At 53.4% G+C, this 12,803-nt stretch overlaps 1 protein-coding gene across 1 annotated transcript in view; it reads left to right on the top strand.

The window, feature by feature from the left end:
* Positions 1–12,803, top strand: part of NOX3 (NADPH oxidase 3) — a 147,809-nt gene that overhangs the window by 113,350 nt on the left and 21,656 nt on the right. The window contains exon 11 of the mRNA XM_029597046.1: positions 11,220–11,366. Within this exon, the coding sequence (XP_029452906.1) occupies positions 11,220–11,366 (147 nt within the window). The remainder of the gene's footprint in view (positions 1–11,219; positions 11,367–12,803) is intronic.

Genomic DNA, 12,803 nt, shown 5'->3' with positions numbered 1-12,803 from the left:
CCAAAAATTAAAAACTCATACAAATTTTCCAAACACCAATAAAATATTTCTGTACAGCAACCACATCATATAACATCCAATAATTAAAACTAGTAAGGATAAAACTAATCATCCTTCTTCATACCTGAGAACTTTTGATTTCCAGATGCCCTGAGATTGTCATGGATTAGTTGGGATGGGAATGTGTTGTTGTACACAAACTTTCTCCTGTCTCTCTCACACACACACAGGTTCACTCTCACACACATGCTTGCAATGACACACACACACATGCGCTCTCATATACATGCTTTCAATCACACACACACACACACACATATCCTCTCAATTACAATCACACACACACATGCTTTCTGTCACACACCACCATGCTCTCTCACACACTTCCTCTCTCCTCAAATGCTTTCAGTCACACACATACACACACAATCATATCTTCTCAATCACAATCACATACACACATGCTTTCAGTCACACACATGCTTTCAGTCACACACACACAGGCTCTTTCCATCACTCACTCCCTCCCCCTCTTTGAAGCACATGCGTTAGCAGCAGCCTCTTCCTACTTCAGCCCCCGTGGCCCAGGAGATTCTTGCTCCTTTTTCTGACTGCTGGGGCTGCCGATGCTCTGCCTCTTCAGGGTGCTGGGGCTGCCGATGCTCTGCCTCTTGCTTCAAGGTGCTGGGGCTGCCGATGCTCTGCCTCTTCAGGGTGCTGGGGCTGCCGATGCTCTGCCTCTTGCTTCAAGGTGCTGGGGCTGCCGATGCTCTGCCTCTTCAGGGTGCTGGGGCTGCCGATGCTCTGCCTCTTCAAGGTGCTGGGGCTGCCGATGCTCTGCCTCTTCAGGGTGCTGGAGCTGCCGGTTCTCTGCCTCTTGCTTCAGGGTGCTGGGGCTGCCGATGCTCTGCCTCTTGCTTCAGGGTGCTGGGGCTGCCGATGCTCTGCCTCTTGCTTCAAGGTGCTGGAGCTGCCGATGCTCTGCCTCTTCAGGGTGCTGGAGCTGCCGATGCTCTGCCTCTTCAGGGTGCTGGGGCTGCCGATGCTCTGCCTCTTCAGGGTGCTGGAGCTGCCGATGCTCTGCCTCTTCAGGGTGCTGGGGCTGCCGATGCTCTGCCTCTTGCTTCAGGGTGCTGGGACTGCCGATGCTCTGCCTCTTGCTTCAAGGTGCTGGAGCTGCCGATGCTCTGCCTCTTCAGGGTGCTGGGGCTGCCGATGCTCTGCCTCTTGCTTCAGGGTGCTGGGGCTGCTGATGCTCTGCCTCTTCAGGGTGCTGGAGCTGCCGATGCTCTGCCTCTTGCTTCAGGGTGCTGGGGCTGCCGATGCTCTGCCTCTTCAGGGTGCTGGGGCTGCCGATGCTCTGCCTCTTGCTTCAGGGTGCTGGGGCTGCCGATGCTCTGCCTCTTCAGGGTGCTGGGGCTGCCGATGCTCTGCCTCTTCAGGGTGCTGGGACTGCCGGTGCTCTGCCTCATGCTTCAGGGTGCTGGGGCTGCCGATGCTCTGCCTCTTGCTTCAAGGTGCTGGAGCTGCCGATGCTCTGCCTCTTGCTTCAGGGTGCTGAGGCTGCCGATGCTCTGCCTCTTGCTTCAGGGTGCTGAGGCTGCCGGTGCTCTGCCTCTTGCTTCAGGGTGCTGGGACTGCCGGTGCTCTGCCTCTTGCTTCAGGGTGCTGGAGCTGCCGATGCTCTGCCTCTTGCTTCAGGGTGCTGGGACTGCCGGTGCTCTGCCTCTTGCTTCAGGGTGCTGGAGCTGCCGATGCTCTGCCTCTTGCTTCAGGGTGCTGAGGCTGCCGATGCTCTGCCTCTTGCTTCAGGGTGCTGGGGCTGCCGATGCTCTGCCTCTTGCTTCAGGGTGCTGGGGCTGCCGATGCTCTGCCTCTTGCTTCAGGGTGCTGGAGCTGCCGATGCTCTGCCTCTTGCTTCAAGGTGCTGGAGCTGCCGATGCTCTGCCTCTTGCTTCAGGGTGCTGGAGCTGCCGATGCTCTGCCTCTTGCTTCAGGGTGCTGGAGCTGCCGGTGCTCTGCCTCTTGCTTCAGGGTGCTGGGGCTGCTGATGCTCTGCCTCTTCAGGGTGCTGGAGCTGCCGATGCTCTGCCTCTTGCTTCAGGGTGCTGGAGCTGCCGATGCTCTGCCTCTTGCTTCAGGGTGCTGGGGCTGCCGATGCTCTGCCTCTTGCTTCAGGGTGCTGGGACTGCCGATGCTCTGCCTCTTGCTTCAGGGTGCTGGGGCTGCCGATGCTCTGCCTCTTGCTTCAGGGTGCTGGGGCTGCCGATGCTCTGCCTCTTGCTTCAGGGTGCTGGAGCTGCCGATGCTCTGCCTCTTGCTTCAGGGTGCTGGGGCTGCCGATGCTCTGCCTCTTGCTTCAGGGTGCTGGGACTGCCGGTGCTGTGCCTCTTGCTTCAGGGTGCTGGAGCTGCCGATGCTCTGCCTCTTCAGGGTGCTGGAGCTGCCGATGCTCTGCCTCTTGCTTCAGGGTGCTGGAGCTGCCGATGCTCTGCCTCTTGCTTCAGGGTGCTGGGACTGCCGGTGCTCTGCCTCTTGCTTCAAGGTGCTGGAGCTGCCGATGCTCTGCCTCTTGCTTCAGGGTGCTGGAGCTGCCGATGCTTCAAGATCTGCCACCCAAAAGCCACAGACAAAAGCAGAGCCAGTGCTAGCTTTGTTGCTGCCCTGCGCAAAAGTTTACTGTTCTTTCTCCCCTCCCACTTGATTCATTCAGTCTCTGTCCCAGGCCTGTCAAATAAAGCCCAGCTCCCTCCAGCAATCTATTTTTTTAATAACCCGCACCCATCCCCCACCCCATGGAACCCATGGTCAAGGGAAGGGTATTATATACCCTAAGGAAACCTTACAGCTTTGCACACACACTACCATCCCGCATTCCCACAACCTCTACAGCCACACAAAATTTAATTATGCACTTATAATAAATTTGACATGAAAAAGAACATTCAAAAGTACAGTCAGGTAAAATATCACTTACAATATGTACATTATATTTACATGCACTGCTGCCAAAAAGACACTTGTAACTCCTATGGAATTTATAATGTCACCTCGGACAGCCACGAATAAACAGAATTACCATTACAATATAGTAAACCTCCCACACCAAAACAATGCTAACTGCCAGCACTCAAACAGTAACAAACTCATCTATAAAAAGGCAACTCTGCAATTACACCAGCCCCTAGATCACCAATATAAATCCTATTAGGAAAACAACAAGCCAGGCTGCTACAGATACCTACAAAAACTACATGCCAGCAAAATAGCGCACCTTGGTCACATATGCAGAATCAGGCCCGGCGCCACCAAGTGTGCAAACCGTGCAATTGCATTGGGTGGCACACCTGGTGGGACAACAGCGGGAGCAAGGAGAAGCCCGTGCTGCCATGGGTGGACCTGATCCCACCGGCGGCAGAAGAAGAGGAGGCCAGTGGTGCCGCTGGTGTGTTACGTTCGCTGCCGCGGGACAGGTCCTCGAGCAGCTCCCTCACCTTCCTGGACCAGATACGGATCAATGGCCCGACCCCTCTCTCCCTCACTGTCGCCACTCCTCTGCGGCCTGAGTGCTGCTGTTACCTCAGCTGGGCCAACGACATGGCGAGGTGCCACCAACGACGCCGTGCTCTGCGGCAGGCAGGGCCACCACAGACTTCACTCCTGAGTGGCAGGGAGCCGCTGCTGATGTCTCCTCTTCACAGCTTGCAAGGCCGCCGCTAATATAACGTTCTTGGGGCAGAGATGCCGCTGATGCTGCCTCACTTATTCTCGGGCTCCTGCATAGTCGCGCATGCACACCTCTCTTTAACATTTAAAGGGCCAGCTGCGGGAAAAGCCCCACTACCCCAACTGCGGGAAAAGCCCCACAGCTCCAACAGCCTCATTGCTCCAATAGCCTATAAAAGGGCTCAGCTTCCATTCCTCGGAGCGTTCCCATGGATCCTCAACGGTCGTCTGTGCCTCCTTCACCATGCAAGGTTCTCCGTGGTCTCCGCCTGTTTTGATGGTCTTCATGTTTGATGTTCCTGGTCTCCTCTGAATGTTCCTAGTCTTGTTCTTCGTTGAAGCTTCTTCGTCGTCTCTCCGCTGTTCCTGATATTCCATGTTCCATGTTCCTGATGTTCTGGTCCTGATGTTCCTTGTTCTTGACATTCCAAGTTCCTGATGTTCCTGTCTCTGGCTCTTCATCCTGCTTCCAGGTTTCCTGCTCGTCCACCTTTCCTGGCGTGCCACCGTCGTGGTCCGTGACCAGCCCATGGGGGTCTGTGTAGGACGCTTCATGGCACAAGGCCCGTCTTCACGTCTGCAGCGCAAGTCTTCGGAATGTCCTTGCTTTTAATGCCGAGGTCTGTTCCTGAATCCTGAGTCTTGAATCCTGACTCTTGAATCTTTGAATCCTGTTCCCGGTCTTTGGAGTTCCTGCTTCCGTCCATGCCCTAGACTCAAGCCAGAGCCTGCTCCGCTTCAGTGTGGTCCGTGACCAGCCATGGCTGGCTGTGTAGGGGCGCGCTGCGGTGCAGTACTCTCCCTGTACTAGTGCTGGGATCTTGAATCTTCGTCTGAGTCTTCCAAGTTCCTCAAGTCCTCGTCTGAGTCTTCCAAACTCCTCTTCTCTTTGGGCCGTGGTGGGATGGGCCACACCACGACCCGCTGGCTTTCCTGCTCTTGGGAGCAGGGGCGGGGGTTGGAGCTGAAGCTGTGCATGCCTACGGGAAAAGTTGTGTGCAGGTGCACACGCAGCATAATACAGGGAACACTGCAGCAGCGAGTTGAGCTTTGCCTCGCTTCTTCTTCAGCCACCGGCAGGTTGAACTTTGCCGGCGGCTTCTCTTCCTTTTCAGCTGCCGGTGAGTTTGGCTCCACTGGCAGCCCTGCAGCCTCTCCTGTTTCTGCCGGCCCCCCTGGGTGTGCCGCCCCGTGCAAATGCACAGTATGCAGATGCGGTCCCGCTGGGCCTGGACAAAAGACAAGTGCGATTTCAACAGCAGGAGTCAATCAGCTAGTGCCAAAGTTTACAGCTAAGTTTGGTAATGTATGCTCGTATACCGCCTACAATATAGCAACTTGCATGCGAACCTCAGAACACTTCTATACCGCCCCTCTTTTGCCTGTTAACATTTACACCTGACTCTACAAGTATATACAAACTCTCATGCTTTATAAAGTGGCATACATGCATATATGCTAATGTAATCCCCCTTTTTTGGAGCATTTGTCACTCTTCAGGGCACATAACTAATCTAATTCTTCAGGGGCATTTCTATCCCACGCTTGACTCTCAGTCCGTGGGGAGGGGATTCTTTTTATGGGGGAAGCTCTCGCTTATGGCCCAGAGGATGTTATAAAGTTCCCAGTGTGTGTATGCTGTATTCTCATGAGGTGAGAGGCTGTAAGAATTCAGACAGGACCAGGTCTGGCTGTTAAATAAAAGTTTACTGATTAATACTCATAAATTAAAGTCCATCCATCCATAATATTGAAGCTACATCTGAATGTTGGAAAATGTGTAGGTAGGTGTCCTTTTTCCAGGCATCTGGGTAGCCCCATGGTGATTTTTAATGCACGCAGCCTACCCAGCGGCTGTGAGAGAATCCCAGTGAAGGGGTCCCCAACTTTACTGCAAAAATCCTGCATTTGTTCATCTTCTAGGGATGTGAATCGTTTTCCATATCGTCTTAACGATAGAAATCGTGTGGCAGGGCAAGAAAATCGTCTTAGGCACGATTTTTTAGTTAAAAAATCGTTAAAAATCGTTTTTTCCGATTAGTGCGCACTAACGGGAGTTAGTGCGCACTAACTGGGAGTTAGTGCGCACTAACTGAAAATGATACAATTTGACACTTTTCAGGTCAGTTAAGGTCAGTTTAGGAATGAATATGTATTCCTATTGGCTGCCCTCTTATTTATTCATGTTACCAAGTTTCCTACTGACAGTATATGGGGGATGGGAAATGGAAACAGTTGGTAGCTTGACAAAACAAGTAATGTGATCAGTCAATGTGACTAGAACTTGTGCCCTAACCCTGATACCAGGGGTATTGTGATCTTCCTGCACACAGTGCCCTATCCCTATTAATACCAGGAGTGTTGTGATCTTCCTGCACACAGTGCCCTATCCATAATACCAGGGGTGTTGTGATCTTCCTGCACACAGTGCCCTATTCCTGATACTGGGGGTGTTGTGATCTTCCTGCACACAGTGCCCTATTCCTGATACCGGGGGTGTTGTGATCTTCTTGCACACATCCCGATATCAGGGATAGGGCACTGCATGCAGGAAGATCACAACACTCCTGGTATTAATAGGGATAGGGCACTGCATGCAGGAAGATCACAACACCCCTGGTATCAGGGATAGGGCACTGTGTGCAGGAAGATCACAATACCCCGGAGGAGTGAGGGTCAGGCAGCTCCCCCCTGTCTGTGAAGCCAGCCTCTCACTAGTAATGCAGGGAGGGAGCTGTCTCAGACTTCACCATCCTCCCCCCCCCCCCCCTTACCCACACACCATTCACTAGCTGGGACATGGGGGAAGTCAGGAGTGAGGGTCAGGCAGCTCCCCCCTGTCTGTGAAGCCAGCCTCTCACTAGTAATGCAGGGAGGGAGCTGTCTCAGACTTCACCATCCACCCCCTCCCCCCCTCACCCACACACCATTCACTAGCTGGGACATGGGGGAAGTCAGGAGTGAGGGACAGGCAGCTCCCCCCTGTCTGTGAAGCCAGCCTCTCACTAGTAATGCAGGGAGGGAGCTGTCTCAGACTTCACCATCCTCCCCCCCCCCCCCCTCCCCCCACCCCCTTCACTAGCTGGGACACGGGGGAAGTCAGGAGTGAGGGTCAGGCAGCTCCCCCCTGTCTGTGAAGCCAGCCTCTCACTAGTAATGCAGGGAGGGAGCTGTCTCAGACTTCACCATCCTCCCCCCCCCCTCACCCACACACCATTCACTAGCTGGGACATGGGGGAAGTCAGGAGTGAGGGTCAGGCAGCTCCCCCCTGTCTGCGAAGCCAGCCTCTCACTAGTAATGCAGGGAGGGAGCTGTCTCAGACTTCACCATCCTCCCCCCCCCCCCCCCCTTACCCACACACCATTCACTAGCTGGGACATGGGGGAAGTCAGGAGTGAGGGTCAGGCAGCTCCCCCCTGTCTGTGAAGCCAGCCTCTCACTAGTAATGCAGGGAGGGAGCTGTCTCAGACTTCACCATCCACCCCCCCCTCCCTCACCCACACACCATTCACTAGCTGGGACATGGGGGAAGTCAGGAGTGAGGGACAGGCAGCTCCCCCCTGTCTGTGAAGCCAGCCTCTCACTAGTAATGCAGGGAGGGAGCTGTCTCAGACTTCACCATCCTCCCCCCCCCCCCCTCACCCACACACCATTCACTAGCTGGGACATGGGGGAAGTCAGGAGTGAGGGTCAGGCAGCTCCCCCCTGTCTGTGAAGCCAGCCTCTCACTAGTAATGCAGGGAGGGAGCTGTCTCAGACTTCACCATCCTCCCCCCCCCCCCCCTCACCCACACACCATTCACTAGCTGGGACATGGGGGAAGTCAGGAGTGAGGGTCAGGCAGCTCCCCCCTGTCTGTGAAGCCAGCCTCTCACTAGTAATGCAGGGAGGGAGCTGTCTCAGACTTCACCATCCTCCCCCCCCCCCTCACCCACACACCATTCACTAGCTGGGACATGGGGGAAGTCAGGAGTGAGGGTCAGGCAGCTCCCCCCTGTCTGTGAAGCCAGCCTCTCACTAGTAATGCAGGGAGGGAGCTGTCTCAGACTTCACCATCCACCCCCCCCCCCTCACCCACACACCATTCACTAGCTGGGACATGGGGGAAGTCAGGAGTGAGGGACAGGCAGCTCCCCCCTGTCTGTGAAGCCAGCCTCTCACTAGTAATGCAGGGAGGGAGCTGTCTCAGACTTCACCATCCTCCCCCCCCCCCCTCACCCACACACCATTCACTAGCTGGGACATGGGGGAAGTCAGGAGTGAGGGTCAGGCAGCTCCCCCCTGTCTGTGAAGCCAGCCTCTCACTAGTAATGCAGGGAGGGAGCTGTCTCAGACTTCACCATCCACCCCCTCCCCCCCTCACCCACACACCATTCACTAGCTGGGACATGGGGGAAGTCAGGAGTGAGGGACAGGCAGCTCCCCCCTGTCTGTGAAGCCAGCCTCTCACTAGTAATGCAGGGAGGGAGCTGTCTCAGACTTCACCATCCTCCCCCCCCCCCCCCTCACCCACACACCATTCACTAGCTGGGACATGGGGGAAGTCAGGAGTGAGGGTCAGGCAGCTCCCCCCTGTCTGTGAAGCCAGCCTCTCACTAGTAATGCAGGGAGGGAGCTGTCTCAGACTTCACCATCCTCCCCCCCCCCCTCACCCACACACCATTCACTAGCTGGGACATGGGGGAAGTCAGGAGTGAGGGTCAGGCAGCTCCCCCCTGTCTGCGAAGCCAGCCTCTCACTAGTAATGCAGGGAGGGAGCTGTCTCAGACTTCACCATCCTCCCCCCCCCCCCCTCACCCACACACCATTCACTAGCTGGGACATGGGGGAAGTCAGGAGTGAGGGTCAGGCAGCTCCCCCCTGTCTGTGAAGCCAGCCTCTCACTAGTAATGCAGGGAGGGAGCTGTCTCAGACTTCACCATCCACCCCCCCCCCCTCACCCACACACCATTCACTAGCTGGGACATGGGGGAAGTCAGGAGTGAGGGCCAGGCAGCCCCCCCCTGTCTGTGAAGCCAGCCTCTCACTAGTAATGCAGGGAGGGAGCTGTCTCAGACTTCACCATCCTCCCCCCCCCCCTCACCCACACACCATTCACTAGCTGGGACATGGGGGAAGTCAGGAGTGAGGGTCAGGCAGCTCCCCCCTGTCTGTGAAGCCAGCCTCTCACTAGTAATGCAGGGAGGGAGCTGTCTCAGACTTCACCATCCTCCCCCCCCCCCCCCCCTCACCCACACACCATTCACTAGCTGGGACATGGGGGAAGTCAGGAGTGAGGGTCAGGCAGCTCCCCCCTGTCTGTGAAGCCAGCCTCTCACTAGTAATGCAGGGAGGGAGCTGTCTCAGACTTCACCATCCTCCCCCCCCCCCCCTCACCCACACACCATTCACTAGCTGGGACATGGGGGAAGTCAGGAGTGAGGGTCAGGCAGCTCCCCCCTGTCTGTGAAGCCAGCCTCTCACTAGTAATGCAGGGAGGGAGCTGTCTCAGACTGCACCATCCTCCCCCCCCCCCCTCACCCACACACCATTCACTAGCTGGGACATGGGGGAAGTCAGGAGTGAGGGTCAGGCAGCTCCCCCCTGTCTGTGAAGCCAGCCTCTCACTAGTAATGCAGGGAGGGAGCTGTCTCAGACTGGTATCAGGGTTAGGGCACTGTGTGCAGGAAGATCACAACACTCCTGGTATTAATAGGGATAGGGCACTGTAAGAGATGACTGTAGTAGATTGAATAAAGATCTGATGTTTCTGCTCTCCTCACACCAAACAAAAACAACACACAAGCAGAGAAGCCCTTCTTACAAAGTTGAGCTAGTGAGTTAAGTAGGAGGAAAAGTAAACATACTGGTGCCAGTGTGGCTACTTAAAAATACACTTACCAACAATCAATTACATATATTTGAACTGTGTACAGTTCCAGCCAGGACCACCTTTCTAAAATGCACAGTGATTGGCAAATTCAACATGCACTAGCATTTTCAGGTGCCTGCTAACAAAAATAATAAACAAACAAGTTCTAGTCAGGTGAGTGCTGATCATTACATTACTTTTTTTGTCAAGCTTCCAACTGTTTCCATTTCACATCCCCCCAACCATATTGGTAACATCAATAGATAAGAGCACAGCCAGCCAATAGGAATACATACATACATATTCATTCCTAAGTGACCTTTACTGACCTGGGAAGTGTGAACACTTTGTTTCATTTTCTGTTGGTGTTCGTTAGTTTCCAGTTCCATTTCCATCCCCCCCAACCATCACCTCAGTGGTAACCTTGGTAATATCAATAGATAAGAGGGCAGCCAGCCAATAGGAACACATATTCATTCCTAACTGACCTTCAGTGACCTGGAAAGTGTTTATTTGTATCATTTTCAGTTAGTGCGCACTAACTCGAGTTAGTGCGCACTAACACGATTTAACGATTTTTAACGATAAATCGTTAGAATTTCTATTGTATCGTGTTCTATAACGATTTAAGACGATATAAACATTATCGGACGATAATTTTAATCGTTGAAAAACGATTCACATCCCTATCATCTTCTCCTCGGACACCCAGCCTGTCCTGGTCCCTTGGTGTGTTGGTCTCCTGCTCTTGTTCTTCCTTCCTTAGTGGTTCTATCATTCTTTATTCACAGATGTTTCTGGGGGACTTCTCTTGGAGAAAAGGCTATTCCTCAGCACTGAAAACTCAGTGGAGAAGGGAGATCCAAAAACCTCCACACTGTGCTAAAGTCCAAAAAATACTTTAAAGGTTAAACTGGATCCATCTTCTGCCTTCACTGTCTCTCGCAGCAGGATCCATCACTGGTGCTTTCTCACCTAAGGGTTCAGAGTAGGCTCACTGGTCCCCTAAAGGGTATCAGGCTTACAAATCTATTTCTCTGTAAATTAGAAGAAGGACCCTCTGGCGGGGAGTGCACGGTGAGGCATCACTTCTAAAATAAGTTCCTTCTGGGTGAAGCTGGGAGGCCTCACCAGACTGTAAAACTGAAACATCCTTACTCTTCTCTTGCATTCTCAAACTGAACCCAAAGTATATTAACATGGCTGTGCTAAATAGTCTTCAGGCATCCAATCCAGTCTCTCCAGGTGGGAGGGACTGAGGGGGATGGATGGCTCCTTAGAGGTGTGTTCTGACAAAGACAGTGACACCTGGTGGCGAGACCGGGAAGGTCTGCCACACTAATTTTATGCACGCAACTCCTGCGATTACCTCCTTAAAAGGATAGAGAAAGCCATGCTTTCAATTTATATCCAGTTAATCACTTTGCTTGAGGATTTGCAAAGTTCTAACCTGCTACATTGCCTCTTTTGTTTGCGAATTCGTCTAGGAAACGTAATATGCTTACTATTTTGATGTTCTTCGTAAACACTCATCACTTTGGTATGTAAGAATAACCAGATCACTAAAATATTGCGTGACCTGACAGAATATGAGGTGCTGTAAGATACGCCATTTCAATGACGTCTGCCTTCACTTACCAGGTCTATTTTTATTGGCTTTGCCGGGATACGTGTGCTTTTGAGTGGTTTGCTGATCTGCTGCTCTCTCTGGAAGCCCAACTGCTTGAGAAAGGCAGAGCTCATTTTCTGAGTTACCACCTCTTCCTTACCAACTGGGATGAAAGCCAGGTACGTGATTTTAAATGAAACTCTTTGGGTTCGCTGTAGCAGAGGATAGAAAATAAGAAATGCACAGTCACTGCTTTTCCTTCAGAGCTAAGGCTGGCTCCTCTTCTTCTTGCTCACTCGGTCTTTTTATGGATCCTTTCACATAACTTTTTGAGTGTTTCAAAACATAGCAGGCAAAAATCCTCTTTTGCAACAGTAGATATTCCTGAAAACCCAATTATAAACCACTGTGGAGCTCAAACATCAGGAGGGGAGTGAAGCACTAAACTAAATATCAATAGATGTGGGCAATGTTCACTATTTTTAACAAAATCTAAAAGTGCAAACATTTTGGCAAACATACCTGCAATGTGCTAGCAGCTAACAGCATTACAAAAATGAGGTCTACTGGTTTCATCCAAAAAGTGTGGCAAACTACAGAGACTGGCAGAGTCAGGGGTGGCTCTGGCATTAGGTAGGCTGAGGCAGCCATCTCAGGTGGCAAACTTTTGGGGAGGCAGGAAGCCCATTCCAAGCAGCTGCCTCACTTAACATCCAGGCCAGCAGGGGAAGAGTAGGTGCAATCAGTCTGGATGCTTTCTGGTCCTCTCTTATTTATGTTTAATTCTGCCCCCCCCCCCCCCCCCCCGTGCATGGGTGTAACGGAGCTGCTACTCTGGTCCCACGTCTGGCCTGGCCGAGTGGCAGCAGCAGCGGGGGAGCTTCCCCGAGGCTCCCGCATGCTCTTCAGAGCTCAAATGCAGCAGTGCTCACGGTGCGCTCACCAGCCTCCTTGCATTCAGCAGCAGCAGCATTCAGCTCTGCACCCCAAAGCTCTCCCCTCCGACAGGTAACACCCCCCCCCCCCCCCCTTAATTTTGGCCCTTATTGCAAGTACTCCTGAGTTGCGGGCCGGCCCAGAAGTGACATCATCTGGATGATCCCAGAAACAGGCAGGCCCTGCTTCTGCCCAGGCCCAGCTTCCTGTCTAAAGACAGCGCAGGCCCACCACCGCCTTGCACCAAAATTACATTTCACTAGAGCTGCAGGGCTCCTTTCAGCAGGCTGGCGTAATAGCAGTGAACAGTGGTGGCAATGCCAGCAGGGGAAGCTGGAGCAGTAGCGGCAGTCACAGCAGGCAGGCGCTTATATTGTGTAGCTTCTGCCTGGGGGTGTGAGGAGGGTTGAGAGAGGGAGAGTGGTGGAGACAGGGGGTGAAACAGAGAGAGATGGAGACTGGTGGGGACGGGGGGGGGTGAGATTGAGAAACAGAGACTGGTGGGGACTGGGCGGGTGAGAGTGAAAGATGGAGACTAGTGGGGACAGGGTGAGAGAGAGAGAGAGGGCTGGTGGGGATAGAGGGATGGGATGAGGAGAGCGAGGGAGACTGGTGGAGATGGGTGGGCTGGGGTGTGAGAGAGAGAGGAGGTTGGGGGGGATGGATGGGGTAAGGGAGAG

This window comes from Rhinatrema bivittatum, chromosome 3, assembly GCF_901001135.1.
Source record: "Rhinatrema bivittatum chromosome 3, aRhiBiv1.1, whole genome shotgun sequence".
Classification (NCBI taxonomy): Eukaryota; Metazoa; Chordata; class Amphibia; order Gymnophiona; family Rhinatrematidae; genus Rhinatrema; species Rhinatrema bivittatum.
The sequence above is the reverse complement of the archived record's forward strand: the minus strand, read 5'-3'. Positions and strand labels throughout refer to the sequence as shown.